Source organism: Nycticebus coucang, chromosome 15, assembly GCF_027406575.1.
Source record: "Nycticebus coucang isolate mNycCou1 chromosome 15, mNycCou1.pri, whole genome shotgun sequence".
Lineage (NCBI taxonomy): Eukaryota > Metazoa > Chordata > Mammalia > Primates > Lorisidae > Nycticebus > Nycticebus coucang.
Window position 1 is genome coordinate 67690782 of NC_069794.1, and position 26536 is coordinate 67717317.

Genomic DNA, 26536 nt, shown 5'->3' on the forward strand with positions numbered 1-26536 from the left:
AGATGGCCCCAGAGTGTGAGTCTAAGGAAACACCAGCTTGGCTGTGCTGAGGGAGACGGGAGCAGCCCTGGTCAGACAGTGGATGCCCAGACAGCCGAGCAGTTACTAAGGAGAAGACCCAGCTCACCTGCACAGCCAGCTGGTATCCCCTGGAGGGTAGAACAGCCCAGCAACGTTTACAGAAACAAGGAGTAACTGCGCTTGCTTCCTCTAGATTTCAGTACTTCTGCAATGACCTACACTGGGACATTTACATTTTTTTGAATAGTTTCTATACGCTTTGGGATAACATTCCATGAAAAAATGTCACCAACTGGAATACAACACTGTCGTTCTTTGTGAAACTACCCGACATCAGAATATTAAAACCATTTCACTCCTACATTCCCTTCTGAAATGTTTGTCATTAGCCTCTGTGAAAGGGGGACGGCCTCTGCCACTACCACAGCTGGTGACCTGAGGTGGGAAGACTGCTGCCTGGAGAGGGGCTTAGATAGGCTGAGCCGAGGGACGAGGGAGGGAGGGCCACCCTGCCGCTGGCAGTCCCTGGGCACGGCCTCATGACGTTTACCTGGCACACCTAGCTCCACACAGGAAGTCAGGGGCGGGGCGCGGGCGGGGCTGACCGCAGCAGCTGCTACAGGAAGGAGAGGGGAGACAGTTTAGAGGGAACCTTCAGGTCTAGGCTTGGGACCCAAGCAACTGCCAAGGAACCTCACCTTTGCCTTAAGGTCAGTGGTTCTTAAATCAGTTCCATACCAAGAAATAAATTTTTAGACACTCAGATTTTCCAATCTTACGTGCAACAGACAACGACTACACACTGAGCTAACCCTTACTGTCAGGAGGTCTGCCATATTGCACACTTTATTTCATAGTTAATCTTAGTGGGGGGAAAAATACCACATGCTCTTATTAAACAGGTTTTGTGTCACCTCAACAGAATGATCCGCAACAACCGCAGAGCTTAATGGCTGTGAAGTACTAGAAATGAAAAAGCAGAGAGTGAGAAAAAATATCAAACAGAAAGCAACAGGCAGGGCAAAAGGTCATCTGTGAGGGAAAAGAATAAGGGAGAAGAAATAGCAGTGATCAAAAGATCCACAGCAGTGATTCCCAATCCCGGTTTCGTAAAAACCCCAATAATTACTGATCACCTCAAGAAGTCACAGAATTCTCAAAAACTCAAGGCTAAGTTAGGTTGACATCAATTTAACTTTAAATATGCTCTTATGGAACTTTAAGAACAAAGACAAATGCTGGTCAATCAAGTCCCAAGGTATTGAAGCTTCAGAAAGATTGGGAATGACTGAGAAGACAATCATTTTAAATGCTGAAGTTATGTACTTTAACAGAACTTGTGAAGTTACGAAGTTACTTTTATGTAAATCAAAATTGCTGGCAAGTATTAGTATTCTTCATCACAAATAGCCTTCTTTGGGGATTTTAAAAAGTTTCCTCCAGGTTGTCGTTCAAGCAAAGAATCTGGTATAGATAGATTTTTTTCCTTTCCACATCTGTGAACAGTTAACTAAGAATGAAAGACCCACCCTGTCATTAAGTCTAATCTTGTTCCTAATTAGTCAAGCTTCCCCATAATGATCCCCGAAAGAGTCAGAAATGAGGTTTCCTGAGAGATAAGCCAAGACATATATATCCTCGAGGTTCTAGTCACTGGAAAGGGTGGAGAGGTGCGGAGCAAGTCCGAGCACAGATTTATTAATTCCTCCCTCACAACATGCCTGTGACCAAGTGCCTGGATGAGATTGCTCAAGCTCAGAAATCACCCCCTGAAATTCAAATGTGGAACACTGGGGAAATCAGGACTATCTCATTTGAAACACTCAACCACGGTTTTACAGCCAAAATCATGTTTATGCAGGTAACAGCAAGTACACAAGTTCATAGCTGTTCCCACTTTCTTTACATATTTATAATTCAAAAATAAGTGTAGTTTAAAATGATGGAAAAATAATAGGTAACTCTAAAGGTGCAGTTAAGCAACTTGGTACTCAGGTAACTTCCATTCCCTGCTTCTCTGCCTTCTCTCTCCCACCTTAGTGCTCCCCCAACCCAGCTGCCCCTTGTGTACCCCTCGGTGGTCCTTCTGGAAGGGACTAGCAGTGCAACAGAAAACACGCACGGCAGGACAATGAGAGCAGATGGCTTTTGATAAGTGTGTACACACCATCAGAAAACGGTAAAGTGAAAAAACTAGAAAAAAAACCTGGAGCAAGATGGCAAACTAGAAACATATCCTCAGTAGCCACTCGGTGAGATTGCAGAGAAGATGGCAGCCATCTCTGGTTAGAGTACCTTGCTCAGAAAATGGTAAAATGCCATATAAATCCACTGTTTTTATTCCCTAGATCCTTTAACACTCTGTGGATTGGTCTAAACACTAAGCAAGCACACTAACTGGATTTGCTATCCTGAGGCATTTTTGTGATTATTCAGCCTCAAGACTATCCCTTCTCTTCTTACTGAGAAACTGAACTGCTCTCTTACAGGACGTGCAAACCTGTTCAACATAAGTGAAATAACATTAGCCAAATTTATAATATACAAATGAAAACCAAGGCAGTTGGAAATATGACAATTCGGTATTTCACTTTCATTGTTTTTTTTTTTTGTAATGAGTTAAAAAGTATGTATTGAAAATGGACAGAATTACAATAATGTTCTCTCTTTTCTCTGCAAATCCCAAGCATTCCCTCTATTTAATTTAATAAAAATGGGATGTTCTAGAAAATCCCCCTATAAGTGTATGTCCTTGTATATATAAATTCTTTAACACACACATATATATCATATATATACAAACTCAGAAGGTTCCAAAAAATGTATACACATTTTTATTTCACGTTCATTGTTAAGTAGTCGAACAGAAGAATAAAAAAAGAATTGCATGTAAATGTAAGCTAATTTATTTATCCTTATATCTATTTTAAAATCAAATATAATAAAAAATTGGTATGTCCAGTAAAAATAGCACCATTAATTTCTACAATGATTGCAACCCTGTTTTAAAAGAAAAGATAATGAAATGTTTTTCCTTCATACTAGTGTATTGAGAAATGAATAATGAAAAGGCAGCAATCCGGATTGGGCCATGCTTGAGAAATTCAAAAGGCCTTCAAAAATATTAGGATAATGTGGAAACTAGTTTGAAATGTGCTAATTATACAACTCAACTTTGCAAATGAGTGCCCAAAAGCAAGTCTTAATTTTCTAACCATTTTACTTCTCCTCACTGTGATAGCTGGAGAATTCAAGTAGTGAAATAAGCCTATTCTTTTCAGCTGACAAATTTTCTTGCCTGGTGACTGGCTTTATGCCCCATTCAAGGTACCTCGCTTTCCTAAGACACAGAAGATAGACCTGAAGTGTAATAGACTTCCCTGAAAAATTAAGACAGCAAATGAGGAGGGGAAGAGGGTAGTCTATAAAGGAGAAGAATAATGTAGAAAAATTGCCAGTTTAGTCACTTAGTTTGCTTAGAATGAAATATGGGTAAGTAAAAATAAGAGTAACAATTCAAAGGCCAAGTTTCAAAAGCAGTAAGTACTTGTTATAGAATATTCTAATGCTAGCAGGAATTCTCTCTCATGTCTAAGTCCTGGTTAATCACTGAAGACCACTGCTGGAGGGATTATGAGAACACGCACATTACCTGTCCTTTTCCACAATGATAGGGGTCGGATAGGACTGGTTGCTTTTATTGCCAGTACCCAGCTGGCCAAAAGAATTGGCTCCCCAAGCATATACTTGGCCTTCATCTGTTAATACTAATGTGTGCGCGTAGCCACAGGCAACCTGGAAGGAAAGAGACCAAATTGACTCAGGTCCACAAATGGAAATATTTCACAACTTCTGCAAAGTAGGTTAAGAATCAAAACTAAAAAAAGAAGGAAGAGGCAGCCTGCTCACAGAAGCAGGCATCAAGTTAAGCCATATCCTTACAGTACACACATGTAGCCAGAACTGCGGTAAGATGGCCAGGAGTTCCTTAGCTGCCTCATCTTCCATTTATTCCATTGTTAATGCTTCACAGAAATCAAGGGGTACAAGGTGAATGTAAGAAACAGACACTTTAATTTTTTAATAATGATTTTCTTTTTTCTGATTATAAAAGCAAAATGTATTCAATGTGAAAAATATAGAAAAGTATGAAAATGAAATTACCCTCAAGATCAGTTTTTTCTTTTCATATATAGACATAGAGAAATGTACCAATAGGTTTTTTTTAAAGTGGTCATATAAGTAGTCCTATATCTTACTTCTTTTTACTGTATCGTTACACATAACACTTTTCCGTATCATTCAAAATTCTTGAGGCAGGGCGTGGTAGCTCATGCCTATAATCCTAGCACTCTGGGAGGCCAAGGAAAGTGGATGGCTTAAGCTCATGAGTTTGAGACCAGCCTGAGCAAGAGCCAGACCCCATCGCTAAAAATAGCCAGCTGTTATGGTGGGCGCCTGTAGTCTCAGCTACTTGGGAGGCTAAGGCAAGAGAATTGCTTAAGCCCAAGAGTTTGAGGTTGCTATGAGCTAAGATACCACGGCCTTCCACCAAGGGTGACAAAGTGAGACTTTGTCTCAAAAAAAAAAATTCTTTTTTGTAAATATCATTTCTTTCATATAGGCTGACATAATTTAATCATTAATTTATTATTGATTAGAAAATTATGCCACACCTTGTGTTTTTTATTAGTTGTTAATTTTTTTTTCCTATCTTTTCTTAACTAATTCCATAATAAGAGATTTTCTCTTTGCTTCCTTAGGATAATTTTCTAGGGATAGAACTGAAAGTGAAGGCTCTTAATACACAGTGCCAAAGATATTTCAGGAAAGATTCTACCAATTTATATTTCAAAAACTGTGTATGAGCATGTCCTAAAAAGAGGGATTTTACTGATGAATAGGGACAAGTTAAATTCAGAGAAAAAGAGCTTTAATCTTTACTTCAGTGAAGACATCCAAGCAGCTAAACTTTTCATCCTGCTAAGAAAACTGTGTTTTATAATACAATGGTTATCTTTGCCAGTGTATTATTTAATACACTGGTATCTTACACTGGAAACTTAAAACTACGTGTGCACAGACCAACAGTGGACGTACCCTCTGGACACGGATGCCTTGCAATGCTGCTATTCTGCAGGGGGTTGGCTGGTTGCCACTACTGCCAAGGCCAAGCTGCCCATTTCCATTGTAACCCCAGACAAATACCTGAGAGGAAATGAGAAACATAAAGCTTTCAAGACACAAATGTCCATCAGGTTCTCTTATGGAGACACACCAGGCCAGTATGTCACTGACATGGCAAACAGATATTTTAAACAAAATATGAAATACTTTCTCACCTCCCCAGTGTCCACTACTGCCATGGAGCACATCTGCCCACATGCTATGGTCACTATGACTTTATTCTGCAAGCAGCCAGTGACTCGTCGGGGGATTGGCTGATTAGCTGTGGATCCAGATCCCACCTGCCCAGAGTTATTATAACCCCAGGCAAATACCTATGTGAAAGAAAAGATCAATAAATGAAACACACTCATTATGATGTGTCTCAACTAGACGCAAACACACACTAGCGGCCCCTTCTCTTTCCTCTCCAAGTACTTCACATCGGAAATTCTCAGAACACAGGCAGAGAAGTCTTTATAAAATTCATTCTTACGTAGGGTGTTATTTTACCAAATTAGGTTACTGGTGCTCTCTAAAACCCTGCAAAACACTCACATACCTATCTTACATATCAAATATCATGTAACACAAAACTATGTACTTTGCTTCATCCATATTTCTATCATTTGGGGATTTTTCTTCTTGTCAATAACCCCTTCTCTATAGCAATCTAGAAAGTCGATGTCTCTTTTTAAATTTTGCAGTTACAGAATTTTTTGCTACATACAGGTAAATTCAATAAGATAAACACCATGAGTCTGAATTATTACCAAAATGAGGCTGGTTTTGAGGGAGGTGTTCAGATTTCCAGGACTGCTAAGGAATCTACAGGATCTTATTGTAAAAAGGCAATGAGTTTTATGCTGACTAATACTCACCTCTCCATCAGATGTTAGCACCAAAGAATGGTAAGACCCACAGGCAACTTCAATGACTTGTTTGTTTGACAAATTAGTAGAGATATAACAGGGTACTAAACCATGATTAGTTGTCCCATTGCCCAGCTGGCTATAAGCATTATGACCCCAGGTAAAGACTTCTCCTTCTGAAAATAAAAAGAAAGGTAACCAGCTTTCAAAACATCTACTTCATTAATACGAAAATATATACTGTGCAACTTCCACAAATGAAACCTAAAAATTCAGGTCTAAAAAGCTACTAACTTCCTTTTTCTATCAAATTCATTCCACAAAAGACTCTATTAGGAAAGCATGAACTAAATTCTACTTCAAAGCAACAATATGAAATGTAAATACATGCAGTTCTAATAGCTGGAAGAAAGATTTTTTTAATGAGTAACAGAGAACAGGCTGCTAAGAAAGATCAACAGACTGAAAGTGAGAGGATTGTAAGGACACTTAACTCCTCTGGTTCTCAATTTCCTTATCTTCATAGTATAAAATGATCATCAAGCTAATTTTTAAAATCTTTGTTATTATATTCTTTACTGAGCAATGCAATACACACTCACAAAAAGTTCATAAAAACAGACATGTACAGTGTTATAATTATAAGGCTGTATTATTACTCAGTTCAAGAAATAAAACTCCCCAAAACCTTCACATATCTATCTTACATAAAAGAATTTAGTTTTTCCTGTTTTTGAAATTTAAATAAGTGGAATCCCACAATATATACTCATTTCACCCGTATTTTCCACTATATTGTTTCTCTGTACTACCCTCTGAATAACTTCTGCTCTGTCTCCTGGTTTATTAATTTTCTGTTTTGCTATATTCAAGCTGCTACAGAATTTGAACACTGAATTTTAATTTTTATAATTATATTGTTCATTTTAGTCTTTTTCAAATCTTCTGTGATCTCTGCAGGTATCTTCAAGCTTATTTTTTATTTCTTCACAATAAATATAGCTATCTGATAGGTGCGTGATATTCTAATGTCTGGTGTTTAGCCGTCACTTCCTGCTGTCTGCTATTTCTGGTGGTTCTGATTCATGGTACCTGGTTTTCTTATACAGTGGTCCTCACTTTATCCTTGGGAGATCCACTTCAAAACACCCCGTGGATGCCTTAAACTGCAAATAGTACCAAACAATATACATTGTTTTACCCTATACATGCATACGTATGATAAAATATAATTTATAAGTTAGGTACAGCAAGAGATTAATAACAATAACTAATAATAAAATAGAACAATTATGAAATGCAGTAATATAGTTCATAATTTCATGGACAGAACATTCATTCTTTCCATAAATCTTAGCAACCTCAGCATACAAGGTTTTTTTTTTCCTTATTAAGTCAAGAACTTTCCTTTTTTTTACTTAAGACAAGCACTTCATCGCTTTTCTCTGGCATAGCCAAATTGCAAATATCATTTACTCTTTTAGCATTGGGACCATTATTAAGTAAAATAAGAGTTTCTTGAACACAAATACAGCAATCCTCTGACAATGTGATCTCATAACCTAGACAGCTACTAAGTGACTAATGGGAAGGTTGCACAGACAATGCAAATCCACCGGACAAAGGAATGATTCATGTCCCAGGTAGGATGGAGCAGGACAGCACAAGATTTCATCACATTACCCAGAATGATGCCTGACTTAAAACTTATAAATTATCTTTCTCTAGAATTTTCCATTTAATATTTTCAGGTCATGGTTGATTGCAAGTAACTGAAACCGTAGAAAATATAACCACAGATAAGGGAGTACTACCGTATCTGGTTATCTTTGACTAGACACTGCTTATTGCCAAGGAAAAATTGTTTGGGGGCCAGGCGCAGTGGCTAACATCTGTAATCCCCGCAGACACAGAAGCAGGAGGATCACTTAAGCTCAGGAGCTCAAGACCAGACTGTATAACACAGTGAGACCCTCATCTCTACACAATTAAAATAAAATTAGCTGGCTATCGTGATGTATACCTGAAGTCCCAACTACTTGGGAGGCTAAGGCAGGATGATATCACTGGAGCCCAGGAATTTGGGGTTCCAGTGAGCTATGACCAGGCCATTATATCCCAGTGTGGGTAGCGAAGCGAGACCCTGCCTCTTAAAATAATTAGAAACAAGGCTTGGCACCTACAGCACAGTGGTTATAGTGCCAGCCACATGCACTGAGGCTGGCCGGTTTGAGCCCAGCCCAGGCCAGCTAACCAACAATGACAACTGCAACAAAAAAATAGCCAGGCATTGTGGCAGTCACCTGTAGTCCCAGCTACTTGGGAGGCTGAGGCAAGAGAATCGCTTAAGCCCAAGAGTTTGAGGTTGCTGTGAGCTGTGAGCTGTGACACCACAGCACTCTACCGAGGACAACAAAGTGAGACTCTGTCTCAAAAAGATAAAAAATAAAAAAATTAGAAACAAAAACAAATAAAAATAAATGTATCTTTTAAAAACAGAAAAATTATTTGGAGTGGTCCCCTTGGGCTTAGGATGAAGGTGACTTCCTCTAGAAAGAATCTGCATTTACTTCTATCATGCCCATAGATGCTGCCATTCCAGTACAGCTAACAAATTCAAGGCTTGAGATTTCTTAGACCATCCAGTCTGACGTGAATTAAACTACAAATCCCCAGTTACAAACTCCTGGGGAGAAATTTTATTTCTTTTCTTTCTTTTTTCCTCCCTGCTTTGCTCAGAGCAAGGAATTCTTGTGAGTCCTTAGGAAGTGCTAATCCTTTTCTTGGGAGTGGAGGAAGCAGGGGGCCTCTGCAGAGGGGGAGGTCTTCTGGTCTTCTGTTAGACTCCTGCCCAGTTGGGCCTCCTGAGTCAGTGAGGTGGGGAGGCAGATGCCTGTAAGGCAAAAGTAGCTTCAGGTTCCCCCTCAACCTCTTAAACTCGGTCTGGTACCTTCCTTCTGCCTTGTCAGTGCTTTGCTATCTTCGTGAAAACTTAAAAAAAAAAAAAAAAAAAAAAACTTTTTTTTTTTTTTTTGTTGGGACCGAGTCTCACTTGCTCTTCCTCAGTAGAGTGCCCGGGCATCTTATCTCACAGCAACCTCACACTTTTGGGTTCAAGCGATTCTCTTGCCTCAGCCTCCCAAGTATAGCTGGGACTACAAGCACTGCCATGACTCCCAGCTATTTTTAGAGATGCTCAGGCTGGTCTGAACTCGTAATCTCAGGCAATCCACCCTCCTGAGCCTCGCCAAGTGCTACATTACAGGCATGAGCCACTGTACCTGGCAAAAAAGATTTTATCTAGAATTTTAGTTGCTTCTGGTAAAGTGATGGTCCAAATAATCTAACCTACTACTACTATAAACCAAAAATCTTCAGAACTTATTTTTTAAATATGAAATAAACCTACAAAGGAGTATTTATAAAACTTATTTTCAGTTTAAAGAATACCAATAAAACAAATATTAAGCTAAAGGAAAATGCTAACATTTTAATTTTAATATCTTATTCAGCTGAATTTATGAAACAGCCACAAGGATGTTTAATTCCTTATACTACTAATCCCCACTACAACATCCCTGTAAGACCCACAGAATGCTAACAGTTGGAGGCGGGATGCTGAAATCAAGGTTCAGTCTCTCAATTCATAGATCAGGAATCTAAAGTTTAAAAAGTGGACTTGCCAAAGTCTACAGTGAGTTCACCAGGGTTAACGGCTTAAAGCATTGCCAATAACTGCGAGATTCTATCTGCTACATTATCTTACTCTGATTTGCAGATATATTCCTATTTCATGGTGTCCAAAACATAGTCAAGTTCATGGGGCACAGCCAGAAATTCTTGCCCAATCAAAAAGTACATTCTCAATTGAAGGGCAATTATAGTCTTATTTCTCAACAAATAAACAACCGTGACAATTCCACATGGTGTCCCTCTGGTACCTGTTGTTGCAAGGACAACGTGTGGGCCACTCCCATAGCTGAGGCAGGCTATCTTTTTGCCACTTAAAGAATCCAGTTTCCGAGGTTCAATGGTGCTCTGGATGTCACCTAACCCCAAACAGCCACAGCAGTTTGTGCCAAGCACAAAAATCTGTGGGAGAAACCACTGTTAGTTCAAATAGTTCTGTTTCTGACAAAACTATGAATTACATATGAGCAGGCACAGTCTTCCTAAAACCAACTGCCTCATTATATAACAAAAAAGAATCTACTTTCCATGTTTTTTTTTAACCTTTATTCCATAGTTCCCCTGAGATCTTCAATTTAGCAATCCATTTCTAAAAATATGGGTGACTGAATTACTTTCTTCAAAATTACCTCATCATTTACTGTAGTATATAAAACTTCATTGCCAGCACTGCCAAAGACACAAGCCTGACGAATTAACCGCAGTTCTTCCTCAGAACAAAGGGAAAAAATTGGCCACTTGCCCACATCTAACATCTTCAAAGATGACAGAGTAGCCTGTATTGGCTGAAAAGGAAAAAAGTATATATTGAGACTACTAATCAAAAAACTCCATTTTCTTTGCCCCTTCACTTCTGGGGAAGAGGACTAACACGCTGCTCGTATTTTTTGAGAGGAGTCTCACAGCTGCAGGCATTGTCTGGATGCTGCTGCTTCAGGCTGCGCTCACAGCACCAGGCACCTGGATGGAACCAGGTCTCACCAGTTCATTTTCCTCAAGGACATGGGACTCATCCAAAGCTGAACTTTGGGGAGCTGACTGTTTAGCAAGCACTTTAAGTATTGGCTATGTTTTTAAAGTATTTGTGGAAACTAGGCTGGTTGTAAAAGCGAGAGAGAGAGAGAAAGTGAGAGAGAGAGAACTGCTATTTCATCTGCTGCCTAAGTCTTAATAAAACAAATCCTTGGAAAAGAACAATGCTGAAGGTGACACCAGGGAAATGGTCCCAAAGTTTCCAGTTCAAGGGCAAGCTTGACCATCAGTGTGAGAGGTTGGTGGGTTTCCTTGTCCCCCACTCGAGGTCTGTTGATTGGCAGACACCTAGAGAGCATACGTACTAGTTTGCTAGGGCAGCCGTGACAAGCTTGGTGATCTAAACAACAGAAATGTATTGACTTAAAAGTTCTGGAGGCTAAACCTTTCCGCATGAAGGTACCAAGGCTCCTTCTCAGGGCTGTGAGGGAAAGATCTGTTCCAGGCCTTTCTTCTTAGCTTGTAGATGGTTACTTTCTCCCCGAGTCTATTCACATCACCTTCCCCCAATCTCATACCTCTGTGTCTAAATCTCCCCCTTTAAGGACACCAGTCACATCCTCATGACCTCATCTTCACCAAATGCATGTGCAATGATCCCATTTTCAACCAGCTGCATTCTAAGGTACCGGGTGTCAGCACTTCAACACATGAATTTTGGAGGGTCACCATCAAGCCCCTAACAGCGTGTATTTATGAGCATCTAAATGTGCACATTATAAAGTTGTTTGAAAAGACAGTTTTTACTTTTTTGCTACACTGGAGGCATTTTTACACACATACTTTTTAAATTCCAAAAATTCTGATGATTACCATAAGATGTATAAATAGCCACACTGCCTATCAAATGCTACGTTTGGCTGTTCCCCACAACAATCACCAAACTCATGCTTTATTAAAAGAGCAAAGATTTTCTAAGGGGTGTATTTCTCATCAGCTGTTAAATCATCCTAACTAGGAATGAGTTCTGGTATGAACCTGGGCACTCCAGCTATTTACATTCCACAGGTCTAAGAGAACACTCGTCCCTTCCACCTCAGGAGCCAGGAGAGGACGTCTGAGAGCACAAGTCAGCAACTCTGCTTTTCTCAAGTCCATGCCATTGACTTACAAGGCTCCGCCATCCTCATTACTGTGAATTTACTCTGGGGCCACCGTCACAGACCTTCAAGTACCCTTCATGAGGACAGAACGTCACTATTCCTTAGATAGAGTCAAAAATACAATAAACACTTGTGTTGGTGAAATGAAGACATGCATGTTTGCACAGAGGGCTCACTTCCGGAAGCACAGCCCTGCTGCACATCCCATCCTCGGTATCTCCTTCTGGAGGAAGACATTCCAGAGTCCTGGCCCCTCCAATCCCTGCTCACAGCCCCAGTGCTCTCCCGTTCTACTTCACCTAAACCATGTCATCAAACACTACTCTATTACCAAGTCTCAAACTTTTAAGTTCCCTCTGATGACAGTTAACAATCCCATATCGGTATCAAAGTGAGGTCTGCAGTGAGTTAAAGCACCAAGCAGCTGTCCCAATGACCACAGAATCTTATAGCAGAAACATGCAGAGCCACAGCTTTTTTTTTTGTAATTTTAGCTTTCTTTTTAGGTTTCTACCTTTTCTGAATAATGTTGATGGAACTGCTAAATGCTATGGATAAAAAGTTCTAACGGTCATTTTACAGGAGAAACCTGAAGAAAGCCCAACAGGGGTTGAATAGTTATTTCCCAAAATCCAAAAGTTCAGGTCTACCTGGAAACTCATAATGACTTTATTTGGAAATAGCCTCTCTGCAGATATAGGGAGTAAAGAGGAAGTCCTACTGGATTAGAATGGGTCCTAAGCCCAATGACTAATGTCCCTACAAGAAGTTGAGAAGACACACAGAGACCCAGGGGCAAGAAGGCCATGTGACAAGGGAGGCAGAGATCTGAAGGGATTCATGCAGCCATAACTCAAAGGACACCAAGAATTGCTGGGAGCAAAACCAGAGATGTTGGTGTGAATGTGGAGAAAAGGGTACACTTCTACACTGCTGGTGGGAATGCACACTAATACGTTCCTTCTGGAAGGATGTTTGGAGAATACTTAGAGACCTCAAAATAGACCTGCCATTTGATCCTGTAATTCCTTTACTAGGTTTATACCCAGAAGACCAAAAGTCACAATATAACAAAGACATCTGTACCAGAATGTTTACTGCAGCCCAATTCATAATTGCTAAGTCATGGAAGAAGCCCAAGTGCCCATTGACCCACGAATGGACTAGCAAATTGTGGTACATGTATACCAGGAATATTATGCAGCCTTAAAGTAAGATGGAGACTTTACCTCTTTCATGTTTACATGGATGGAGCTGGAACATATTCTTCTTAGCAAAGTATCTCAGGAATGGAAGAAAAAGTATCCAACGTACTGAGCCCTACTATGAAGCTAAATTATAGCTTTACATGAAGACTATAACCCAACTATAGCACAAGACTATGGGGAAAGGGCCAAGGAAGGGGAAGGGAGGGGGGAGGTTTTGGTGGAGGGAGGGTAATGGGTGGGGCCACATCTATGGTGCATCTTAGAATGGGTACAGGTGAATCTTACTAAATGCAGAATACAAATGCCTGCATACAGTAACTAAGAAAATGCCATGAAGGCTATGTTGAACAGTTTGATGAGAATATTTCAGATTGTATATGAAACCCGCACATTGTACCCCTTGATTGCACTAATGTACACAGCTATGATTTAACAATAAAAATAAATAAATTTAAAAAAATAAATAAATAAAGTGCATGTGTTTTAAACAGTTAAAAAGAAAAGAATTGCTGGGAGCCACCACCAGAAGCTGGGGAGACTTTTCCCTGGAGCCTTCAGAGGGAGCACAGCCCCCAAAACACTTGATGTCAGACATCTAACCTCCTGAACTGTGAGGAAATAAATTTCTGTTGTTTTCGTTGCAGTTATTTTGTTTGTTACAGCAGCTCTAAGAAACTAATGCAGAAGCTAAGCTGTCTGTCCCTGCTAACAGCATTGCTCTGTGACTAAGGGGCAGAGCCTGAGCCACGGCTGAGCTCCCCTGATGCCAAAAGCTGCCACAATTCCCTTCCCATGCCACTTGGATGCTAAGACCTTGCCCCAACAATGACATTTTGGGCAGCACCAATGGTCAGTTCTCCTGTTCAATCTTGAAATAACGATTATTGTTTCTGCAATTACTTTAATTATCAAAGCATTTTGCAAAAAAAAAAAAAAAATCTGAAATAAGAAAATCTGTGGGTACTCCCTACAAAACAACCTTAATTTAGAATTAAAAAAAAAAAAACACCTCACATATATATTATAGAAAGCTACAACTATATGCAGGTTTAAAATGATGTCCCCTTTTTATTTTATGTATTTATAAGAATATGAAAGTCTTTATATATGTATGATAACATCATGTCAATCTAGGAATACAAGAGTCTTTATGAAAATATTTCTTTCTCCTCTGAGAGATGCTTTGTTTATTGAAAGAATGATGATTTGCCCTAGACCACGATAGAGCTAAGGACAAAATCTTGTTTTAGTCTGAGCTTCGACTTTGGATTACCCACTACCTTATATTCTGAAGGAATCTCATTTTCTCTGAGGACTTCATTTTTCATTTTCTTCCTATTTAAGTCTGCAAATTTCAGAAAGAGTCAAGTTAGGGAAGCAGCATCAAGTATGTAAAGGAGATGTATTAATCATCTAGTTAACAGAGTTCTTATCTGTTATTTCTAATCTTTACAACAGTTGTATTGACATAGGTATCACTATCCTCATTTTACTTATGGGGAAACTGAGGCAACGGGAGACTAAGTAATCCTTGTGATCACTAGCTCCTAAGCCTGTGAGCCAGATTAAAGCCACATCTGATTGTTGGGTAAAATGTTTACATAAATTTTTATATAGAGGCTACAGTTTTTCTCTGCTAACAGCATCACCCTGTGAGTTACGGGCAGAGCCCAAACCAGGGCTGAGCTCCCCTGCTGCTTAGTCCAGACATGTTCCCTCCTCATGCCACTTGGGTCACAAGACTCTACCCCAAGAACACACTTTCTGTTATCTGTTGGACAGCGCCTATGGTTGACCCAATGTGAGTTTGCATTTGCAGGGTTGTCATGGAACCCTTAAGGAACAGGCCAATAATCCCCACCGTCGCTGTCTTCCACGAGCAGGGCAGGTGACAGGTCACAATGACTGGCTGCAACCTCATTTTTTTTCTTCCAAGCAGACTTTGGATTTCATCCTGCTCTGTTACAAAATCAACTGATTTCTTAGATACCTACAATCAGGTTGTAAATTCCAACCAGCTCTTAAATACTACCGATCTTCAGTTCTAAACATTCTTCTTGGCCCCCTGTACAAAAACCTACCTATCCCACCTCTGATTCTGCTGACTAGTGGGATATGTATGGATATGTGCGTGTGTGTGTGTGTGTGTGTGTTTTTAATGTAACCTCCAGTTTGTACATTTTATGCTTCTCATGACAATTCTGATAGTATCATTAAAGACATAAAAATAAAACACTCATTCCTTTCAAGGAGATCACAATTTAATGAACAAATCTAAGTACAAGGAGATATGACTATACTGCTTTTTAATTAATTAATTTATTTATTTATTTATACAGAGTCTCAAGCTGTGCACTCAGTAGAGTGCCGTAGCATCATAGCTCACAGCAACCTCAAACTCTAGGGCTCAAGCGATCCTCTTGCCTCAGATTTTCTATTTTTAGTAGAAACGGGGTCTCGTTTTTGCTCAGGCTGGTCTCGAACTCATGAGCTCAAGCTATCTACCCTTCTCAGCCTCCCAGATTGCTAGGATTACTGGCATGAGCCACTGCGCCCAGCTATACTGCTTTTTAAATCTCTGTCAGAAGGCTAATTGTTGGAGGTTAGTCATAAAAAACTCATTTTTTAAGTCTGTGGGGGAACTATTATTACATAGGGAACTAATGACCTAATTTATAGAATACATGCATACTTCTTTGGAGTAAATATTTAATACAGGTTGAGCATCCTTAATCCAAAATCAGAAATGCTCCAAAATCCAAAACTTCTTAAGTACCAATATGATGCTCAAGGTCATACTCACAGGAAATGCTCATTACAACAGTTCAGATTTCAGATTTTCAGATTAGGGATGCTCAATTGGTAAATATAATGCAAATATTCCAAAATAAAAAAAATTCCAAAATACTTCTAATCCCAAACATTTCATATAAGGAGTACTCAACCTGGATCAGTCTCAAAGGATTACAGCATCTTTGTTCACAGAAAACAAAAACGTTCTCGGACCAAAAAACTCACCAGACAATGTCTAAAGGATTCACACACACAGTGCCCTATAGGAGTCTCAATTCCACTACAGCCCCTCCCACATGACAGCAGCTGTCCCTGGAAAAGGCACCCAATCAACTCTATGCCCAACTGCCAAGTACAAATCTCACTGAGCAAAAGCCAAGTGTGGGCAATCGAAAAATATGTATGGGAAACGGAAGCATTACCAATGGGAGTCTTAGCAATGTTCAGCATTAAGATCTTGTCTCTGGAATTCACAGTCCTGGTTAGGCCTAAGAAACCCTCCTTACCTCACATATCACTACCGTAGGTGATAATTCACCCAGACCAGACTTCTCTTATTACTTTGCTCAAATTTAACCCACCTCCCTTGCCTTTACCTGGCATCTGTTTGGGAAATTAAAAGTAGTGAAATTTTAATCTTAGCTCCAGGGAAATATAATTAAGGAAATACATCTACCATAAAATTGTATCTTATCATTCTTTTGGGTTATCTATATAACCATACTCTCCATCAGCATGAAGGAACAAGTGCGTTAGTATATTGTACTGAATTACAGACAACTGTCAAGTTGTCACAATTCAAATTAAAATACAGCCTATGTGCATGGAATCAAAATTAAATGTGAGTCACATGTGGCCAAAAAAAATTTCTTTTCTTAAGAAAAAAGACCAACACCTCACCTTTTGAGGATTTCCTAGCATTATACCATTTTGTATGTAACAAAGTAATTTCATCGCTAATTCTGTGAACCCATTCTTTTATTTTACAAAATTTGTTCTGAGGAAAAATGGGAAATTTTTCTTATAACTTTTTTTTTTTTTTTAGAGACAGAGTCTCACTTTGTCACCCTCAGTAGAGTGCCATGGCGTCACACAGCTCACAGCAACCTCCAGCTCTTGGGCTTAGGTGATTTTCTTGCCTCAGCCTCCCAAGTAGCTAGGATCACAGGTGCCAACCACAACACCCGGCTATTTTTTTTGTTGCAGTTTGGCCGGGGTTGGATTTGAACCTGCCACCCTTGGTATATGGGGCTGGCGCCCTACTCACTGAGCCATAGGCGCCGCCCTCTGATAGCATTTTGTAAAGCTCTCAAGTTCTATACATTGCTTTTGCAAGCTACTTTTGCATGTTCACACAAGGGCTCATTTGTGACTTGAACACTTCAAGTCAGCACATGATAATGCTAGGCCTTCATTTCAGAAGCTCTGCCACCTTTGTATACTACACTGGTTTTATAGAATTATTTATATCTTTTATTGACTTTTGACCTTTTTTTATTAAATAAGAATGTAAAACTGGCAAATAAAAGTTAATCATGATAGTTTATACTAAACTATGAATAGTGATGAGCAGGTATTTTATAAATTTAATAAAATAAGACAAGAGGGAAATTAATATGCATGCTGCTGCATGATGCGAAACTTTTAACGTCAGCTGGACACTGGCTAGACTTAGGTGGTTGACTATAATGTTCAGACGGGATGGAACAAAACGAAATTAAAGAATGCCTATGATGAACCAAAAACATATCATCTGGGATTAGGGAGTTTATAATCATTTTTTAATCTCTGGGAATGGAATAATTATGGCTCAGCTCAAAGCCTTTTGTGGGCCAGCATTATCTGTGAACATGGGGTGGTTTGCACTTCTCCTCCACCCTGGCCATCTCCTGGGGCCCCTTCCCTACCCCTCAGGTGATATCAGTTCCCTGCTGGCCCCTGCAGCATTCTACATACCCATAATAACTATCGGTAGGCATCTCAGTCACTGCACTGTGAGGACCTCAAAGAGAGAAACTATCTCATGGATTGTTGAGTGACCAACAGATGTTTGATAACAATGTTTCATGTGTCAGAATATACATGCTCTCTCCAAGGGATGATTTTTTTCTAACCTTGCCACTTTCTCCATTGAAAAAAGCAAGTTCTTCCATATGGACTCAGTCCTGTGCAGTCCCTGAGGAAAAAGTATGTGATAAAATCAGGATCCCCTACGCTGGATGAAACTAGACAGGTTAAAATTGCTTTAGTTTTAATAAACAGAGAAAATAAGCTAAGGCTCAACTATGGTGAAGGGAAAATAAGAGAATTAAGGTTCAGATATGAGAAGTAATAGGTACAAAACCCCAAAAGTGTTTTCACTGTTCTGAAACTACCGGAGGAACTCTTCTAGGAACCCTCTTGCTGGAATCTGGAAAAGTAATCTAAAGATATATGTAGGCCCCTAAATCCATAAGGAAATGAGTAGAAAATTATCATTTCAGAATGGACTTCCTACAGATAAGGAAATAGAAATTTTAGACCTTGGTCAACCTTTCTCTGGGATTGGAAAGTTCCAAATCACTGTGCAGGGCAGACTTATCAAATCTCAGCTCCACTGAAGAATATAGCATTTGCTAAGCTGGAAAAAAAAGGAGAAATGAATGAAAAGGATGAAAGGATGAATGTGGCTTTGTTATCCTGGACTTTGATGAAAAATCTGCGGCACAGCACTGAGTGGGCTGTGCCTTCATGACATCTCCACAATGACTACGTTCCACCAGCAAGAAGTAACGGCAGGTGCAGCCCAGTGAGAAGATATGCAATATGTCTGCACTGTGGTGCAGTCTTACACAGTTAGCTATGTCATCACTAAATATAAATAAAATATTCTCTGCCCCCCAAAAGCAATTTAATAATGTTGTTTAATTGTGTTGCTTTTTCTTGTTAGATCAGGTCCTATTTGCTTAATCTGTATTTCAAGTACTAACGTCAGACCATTTTATCTGACATTTTGTATGGTAGAGATAGAGCCTGTGGTAGATAAAAACAATAATCAAATTGTTTTTATAATGTTAACAGTATCCCTTAACAAAGTTGGTTTTGCTTGTTTGTTTTTAATTTTTATAAAAATTTCTGTTGAGACAGACTATCACTACGTTGCCCAGGCTGGCCTCAAGCAATCCTCCTGCTTCTGCCTCCCAAGTGCTAGGATTGTAGACACAAGCCACTGTCCCCTTAGCACTATTTTGAATGCCTTTGAAAATATTAGTAATTATTTTCCCTAGCTGTAAAAAAGTCTCTCAGAATATAAGGAATAATAATATATTCAGAATAACTATAACTCAAGACTACAGAAATAACAAATCATCATTTCTAATGTTTAGAAACAAGTCAAAGAAGAGATGCTTGTTTTATTTATTTATTTATTTTTTTCAGATAAACAACAAATGTGTTTTATTTCTTGCTAAATCTGGCAACATTAGCTAGAAAATATGCTGGCTTCTGGGCACATACAAATAAATCATATCTGAATTCTACCCTCAAGGAGCTCACAATTTAACACTAAGATAAGACGTGAACATAAATCATTTTAGTGCAAGTGGCTTTGAGAAGCTTGTTTTTAAAAGAATTGCTTGGCCAGACACAGTGGCTCATGCCTGTAATCCTAGCACTTTGGAAGATTAAGGTGGGCGCTCAAGCTCAGGAGTTCAAGACCAGCTTGAACAAGAGTGAGACCCTGTCTCTACTAAAAGCAGAAAAACAAAACAAAACAAAACTAGCTGGACATTGTGGTGGGCACCTATAGTCCCAGCTACTTGGGAGACTGAGGCAAGAGGATCACTTGAGCCCAAGAGTGTGAGGTTGCTGTGAGCTGTGACGCCCATAGTGCTCTATCCAGGGCAGCAGAGTGACACTCTGTCTCAAAAAAAAAAAAAAAAAAAATTGCTTAAAAAATTCCTCACTTAAAAATGTATAAAACTTGATCTAGTTCACAACATAAATGTATGTTGCCATATTTAATTTATACTTACTACACATTATCTAGCAGATCTGTTCAAATCCTAATTGTCTCTAAAACCCAGCATGACCATCACACATGTGGGTCCTGATTACCCACATGGGCTGAGAGCCCCTTCTCTTCCATATTTCCACAGCACTTTTTTCTTAAATGTCATTAATGGAACTTTTCATATTCTGCTTTATGTGATAATAATTTAATATGACTTATCTTCTGTATTAATTTGCAAGCTTTTAAAGTGAGTGGACCATGATTCTTTCCTCACTGTAACCGCGCTCCCCCACCCCACCCCCCGCAGCATGTGGCCCAGCGTAGAACACCGCACAGCCATTGACAGCGTCCCTAGAATGTAACTTTTTATATATTGGAGTCTGTATTGGGGATCGTTCTCTTTTTCCTCATCCTAACTGCTTCATTCTATATCTGCCCATACATTTACTTGGAAAAAAAAAAAAAAGAGAGAGGAAAGGGGGGAGAATAAAGAACAGAAAAGAAAAAGGGACCAAACAGAATGTGACTTCCTTTATCCTACTACTTTAGGCCCCTTTGTTCCCAGCAGAAATCTTGGTAATGTACTAACATAATAGAACACTGGGTTTTTAAGTAGCAAAAGAACTCTTTTCAATGTCTTTGATCAATTTCAAGCATAACTAAACTCTTTAAAATTAGAATGCTGGGAAAATAGGCTGTTCTATTTATTTGACTGAGTGGTTTAAAACTCCTGAAAATTACCAATTCGAGGAAATGACATTCACTAAGACTTGATTAGCATGAAACACAAGATTAATATGAATTTGTGTCGGCTGATCAGAAAGTTCTTCAAGAACTAAAAATGATTCAAGATCTTGATTACTATTCTACAATACTGTAAAATAAATTACTGAATTATCTAGCATTCTAGAAAGTGGCTGCTTTATTTTTTGTACATGATTTCAATGTGGTACATATATAACAGAGAAAATCAGCTCTCCCAATTGGCACCATTGGAGGAATACAATTTGTATGGCACACATGGAGATTACAGTTATTTGGTTAACCACATGATTTCCTCAAGCTATTATTATATTGCAGTAGTATATCAATATATACTTTTTTAAAATTCTGCATTATACATACAGAAAACCACTTCTATGATGTGATAAACATGCATTATAAACAACAGCAACAGTAACAGTGAAAATAAACAGTTACTTCGTACCAAATACTATCTCCTTTAATCATTCTAACAATCAAATGGAATAGAGATTATCATTTCCTCCATTTTATTCAGATTTCAATAACTTGACTAACAGTCACCAAACACTCCAGGCCAGAGCCAGTATTTGAACACATGCCTTTCCACTGCATATTTTAGTTTTTTCTGTGTACATTCCAAACAGTTTTATTTTATAGAACTGGCTAGGAACATACCCTCCAAAAACATTTGTACCTGATTGTTTTAAATTTCTGCAGCTGTCATCTTTAACCCTGTTCCTTTTAGATCCTTGTAAAGTTATCTTCTGGAACAAAGTTAATGTCACTGGAAATATAAATACATAAATAAATTCCATTAGAGAAAAACAGAAAAGAAAAAGAATATACTATCTCAACCAACTAACATTTCATTACTTATCTGAGAAAAATATACTTTATGGGTTGTATCAGTTCATTATTTAAAAGTCTATAGTAGAGGTGCTCTATTATGAAAATATTAAAATTATAAAATGTAACTATTGATGTTTTACACATTGTAAGTTTTGGGAGAGGGTTTCAACAATTTGTACACTGAAACTTGAAAAAACACAGACTTAAGAGAGTTTATAGTATTTCAGCATAGAAAATAAAAGGGAACCCCATGTGGAATGTGAAAAAGCAAAATTTTCAAACTTCAAGAAGAAAATGTAGAAAATATCTTGATCTTAGAGGAGAGTAAGAGCTCTCAAAATAAGACATGAAAGTAAAAACCACAAAGAAAAGACTGGCAAATCTGAAAAATGGGAAAAATATGTCACAGAATGGGGGAAGATACTTGGAACATACACAACTGACAGTGTTGACAAAAGATTATATGTAAAACATATAAAGAATGCCTACAGATCGATAAAAAGAAGACAAAAATCAAAAGTCAGGAGCGGCGCCAGCCCCCTATGCCGGAGGTGGTGGGTTCAAACCCAGCCCCAGCCAAAAACTGCAAAAAATAAATAAATAAATAAATAAAATGTCAGAAATGGGCACAGGACACGCGCACTTCACAGAAGAAGAAATTAACAAACATGTTGAAAGATTTCAGATTCCCCATGGACTTTACCATGGAAATGCAACCACAATACCATAAGATCTGCAAAAATTAAAAGTCTAGTGCTGGTGAGGATGTAGATCAAAAGGCACATTCATATGCTGATGGAAGGAATGAAAACTGGTATAATCACATTAGAGAAAACTCAACGGTATTTATACCACACTACTGTCTTTCAATTCTTTTGATACATATATGTAACTGAAAGAAAAATTTCACAAAATAATTTTACCCCCTCTTACATGAGATGATTAGTGATATCTTCTTTTCTACTTTATGCTATTTTATTCTACTTACCTTATCCTATTTTATCCTATTTTATTTCAATTTAAAAGAAAATGCTGATCTCAGCCCATTAAAATAATTTTAGGATCTTACTAAGTCATGCCTAAACTTCGAAAAACACTGGAATAAATGTATTCAAGAGTATGTACCCAAGTGTTCCCTACAGTAAAAAACATGAAATAGCAAACAGAATTGATCAACTATGTATATACAACTATGTATATACTATATAGTAATTTAAATTATTTAGAATCAGCAAAGGTAAATCTCCAAAATAACGTTGACCAAAAATCACTAAGTCACAAAATGACACATACGGTATACTATCTGATAAAGCTTTAAAACATGTGGGAAAAAATACCATTTTAATGTGTTGGGGATACCAACAGAGCCTCACTATGTCACCCTCGGTTGAGTGGGTAGAGTGCCGTGGCATCACAACTCACAGCAACCTCAAACTCTTGGGCTTCAGCGATTCTCTTGCCTCAGCTTCCCAGTAGCTGGGACTACAGGCGCCCACCACAACACCCAGCTATTCTGTTGTTGCTGTCGTCACTGTTGTTTAGCAGGCTCGGGCCAGATTCGAACCCACCAGCCCCCATGCATTTGGCCAGGGCCCTAACCACGGAGCTTCGGGCGCTAAGCCATAGAAAAGTTTTTTGTTTGTTTTGTAGAGATGGAGTGTCACTTTATCGCCCTTGGTAGAGTGCCGTGGCATCGCACAGCTCACAGCAACCTCCAACTCCTGGGCTTAGGTGATTCTCTTGCCTCAGCCTCCCAAATAGCTGGTACTACAGGTGCCCATCACATGTCTGGCTATTTTTTTGTTGCAGTTTGGCCGGGGTCGGGTTTGAACCCGCCACCCTTGGTATATGGGGCCGGCACCCTACCCACTGAGCCACAGGTGCCGCCCACATAGAAAAGTTTTGATGGAAATAATACCAAAGATTAAAAAAAAAAACATGTAATTTAAACAAGGAATTGGTATACTACGGCTTTTCCATCTGACAGAATGATTTTCACAATTTAATCATCTCAGTATTGAAGGATAAGGTTAACCAATGTTAAAAAAAAAAATACTTAGAATTCCACCATTCTAATTTTCCCTTTACCATGGGCACAGGAATTCAAAAGAAGTTTGATAATGACAAACCCATAATTACTTTTGGTACCTACGAAATAAAATTTTATCAATACCCTAGGAAGATAACTAAGTAACATAGACAAGAAGTAGTATTTCTACTATTTTGTATGCAAGAAAGATCCAAAATAAAAAGTAATGTTTAACATCATTGTATCAGAATGGCAAAAACGTGTTTTCTACTTCTGGTATCAATCTGCTTACCAATTTGCTCTTTTCTATACGGGAGGGAATTGTTTCTTTTTTTTTTTTTGCAGTTTTTGGCCAGGGCTGGGTTTGAACCCGCCACCTCCGGTAAATGAGGCCAGCACCCTACTCCTTTGAGCCACACGGAGCCAGGACTGAGGCTGACATTTATATTGGGAAGATCTTCATAGTGACAGCATCATAGCATAGATCATCTTACTATATGTTACTTTATCGTTTTTTTCAATATGTTTGCTTTGGGATATCTGACTCAGCTCATATATATATATATTAAATATATAATATATATATAATTTATATATATATTTTAATATATATATATATATTAAAAAGTGCCTTGTGCTTTGCTAGTTTCTTGTGCACTTCCTCGCTTTGTTTAAATACAATAAAAACTATGATATTACAGAATCTTAATGTATTGATATTTGCCTTGCAGCATAAATAGAAAATGGAAGGGCAAGTACCTTCTCCAAGCAGAAGCTCCTGCCACTGATCTCTATCGTTAGAGGTTCCAAACTGGACACTCAAGAGCCAAGAATGTTCTCTACAATCTTAATAACTTTCAAGAGTTTTCTCTATACTCTTAAAAACTACACAGTTGAAGACTAGTGGTCAAGACAGTCTTTTAATAATATGATAAATATATTCATTCCTAATCCTCACATACACCAGGTCAAACAACTCATTTCCCTGCACAGAGCATATAATAGGCAATCTGCACATATTGGTGTTGGTAAAGTAATCAGAATTAATAAGTGTGTCTGCTACACAATGTGTCATATTGCTTGGTAATACCTCTGACCTAAATAACAAGTTAAGCTGATTATAGGACATAGATTCATTTGCCTAATTCATTCGACAAATATTGATGTAGTGCTGGCAGGAAGCACTGAACAGAAAGCAAATATATAAAAGAGAAAACAAAATAACATAGAGCAGAAGAATAGCCAGTTCTTAGGGACGTATTTCCACATTACTCCAACCTAATGGTAGTCTTTAAGAGCTGATGTTTTGCAGTTAGTCAGGAGCATCTAAATGCTGATAACTGTTTAGAAGTGATCCAGAGGAAAAAGTGGAAAACATATGGTATTTCTTCAGAAAAATCCTAGTGTTACATATTTTTAAATTAAACTGGATAATATAAGGTCAACTTTAAAACTATACTTAAGAAACACAATATGTGAAAAAAAAAGTTTTCTTGCAATAAGGAACTCCATGCTTTTAACAAAGTCTTCCATCTGGATAATGTATTTGATGATGCTTTGTACTCAAAGAAACAGGAAATTAAATAAAACCAATGTCTTTTAGGACACCAGCCATGCAGTTTTCAGTATCAGTGTCCTATTGAGTTCCAAACCCCATTCAATTGGGTAAGGACAGTCCCCAAGTAAATACTTAGCTGAATCGTTAGTTGGTAACATTAAAAGCTTGTTTAGTGTTATCTACAAGTTATAAATAATATAAATATATGTAAATATAAAATAATTTAAAATCTCAAATGTGACTTGCAAAAAAAAGATGTTAGATGTAATTTAGCTCCACTTGAATGAAATACCAAAAATCAATAACAAATAACACTAAGATACTTACACGGCTACTAATTAAAGTGGAACAATGATAAAGTAAAATGGACAAACTAAAAACTAAAAGCACAACCTCAAAGGAAAAGGTATTGCCATATGTCTGTAAGAAACAGCAAATGGACTAGAGAACACAGAAACACAGTTGCTATTTTAATTTTTATTTAATTGTTGGCTTGTAAAAAGGTTTGCAAATTTTACCAAGCGAGATGAGTCAGATCTTCTGTCCAAAGCAAAGCTGTATTTAGTGTGAAGAAATTATTGAGCTCTCAACCTTGGTTTTTTCTGCTACACCCAGCAAGTGGCACACTTGAATAAGCAAAATAGTCAACATAAACTATAGAAATATTTTTGTTATATTAACTAACATGGCTTGGGATTTGGAGCTTATTTGTAAATTCATTTGAAATTTAGGCTCTTATAGACCTAAAATAACTTTTTAAAAACATTTCAATATGCTCAATTCTAATTGTGAAAGATCTTTGCCCCACAACATGGTAGCCCCACTTGGCCTTGGCTCATTTCCCTTAGGATTTGGTTTGTTCAGTATGACGTACATTCAGCATAATACAAAACATATTAAAATGTAGTCACAGTTCATGATTTATTCACATACTATCATCTACTTGTCCTTGGTGCCTCAAAATATCTTCCATGGAGAGACATACATGATAGATACTGGCTCAGACATGATAAATATTAGCTCAGGTTAGATTAGCAATGCTGAAGACATAAAGGACACATATGCCAAAGTGAGATTAATGCCGAAAAAAACTTTTATCGCTTAAATTTCCCGGAAACCTTCCTCTTGTTAGGACAGGATCACCATGTGAATTGAACTTATGTTCCCTATGGATGATGAAAACTAGCAGGATCGCCTCAGCCCTGCATTGATGGACATCATGAATATCCCTTTCAGGGAGGCAAGCTGTCTGCTCCTCTCAAATGCCCCCATCTGGATTTACCTCTCTTTTCAGTCTCTAACAGGAATCCTAATGGCACCTGCAACACTGATAATTCTGTTCCTAGTCTCAAATCTCGCCTTCCTGGACAATTTTTATTTGTAGTAATTTAAATTCAAGTAAACATCAACAGTAGCAGTATCTTAGGGGCATTTATATATTTTTTTTATGATGGCTTTTTTTATTATTGGCTACCAATAT

The 26536-nt window shown here is 38.2% G+C and overlaps 1 protein-coding gene across 10 annotated transcripts in view; it reads right to left on the reverse strand.

Moving 5' to 3' along the window:
* Positions 1–26536, reverse strand: part of RCBTB2 (RCC1 and BTB domain containing protein 2) — a 60269-nt gene that overhangs the window by 23074 nt on the left and 10659 nt on the right. For 2 of the 10 annotated variants that reach the window (XR_008374555.1, XM_053563126.1), the window contains exons 2-10: positions 21315–21404; positions 18408–18505; positions 10379–10534; positions 10001–10151; positions 6069–6235; positions 5364–5522; positions 5122–5229; positions 3674–3816; positions 572–637 (exon numbers count right to left, since the gene is read on the reverse strand). Coding sequence is in view for 9 of the 10 variants with exons in the window: in XM_053563126.1 (XP_053419101.1) it covers positions 572–637; positions 3674–3816; positions 5122–5229; positions 5364–5522; positions 6069–6235; positions 10001–10151; positions 10379–10534; positions 18408–18497 (1040 nt within the window). In the remaining variant the exon portion in view is untranslated. Of the gene's footprint in view, positions 1–571; positions 638–3673; positions 3817–5121; positions 5230–5363; positions 5523–6068; positions 6236–10000; positions 10152–10378; positions 10535–14372; positions 14391–17999; positions 18062–18407; positions 18506–21314; positions 21405–26536 lie in introns of those variants that run through there. The other 8 variants (XM_053563128.1, XM_053563127.1, XM_053563134.1 and 5 more) reach the window with 8 other exon arrangements.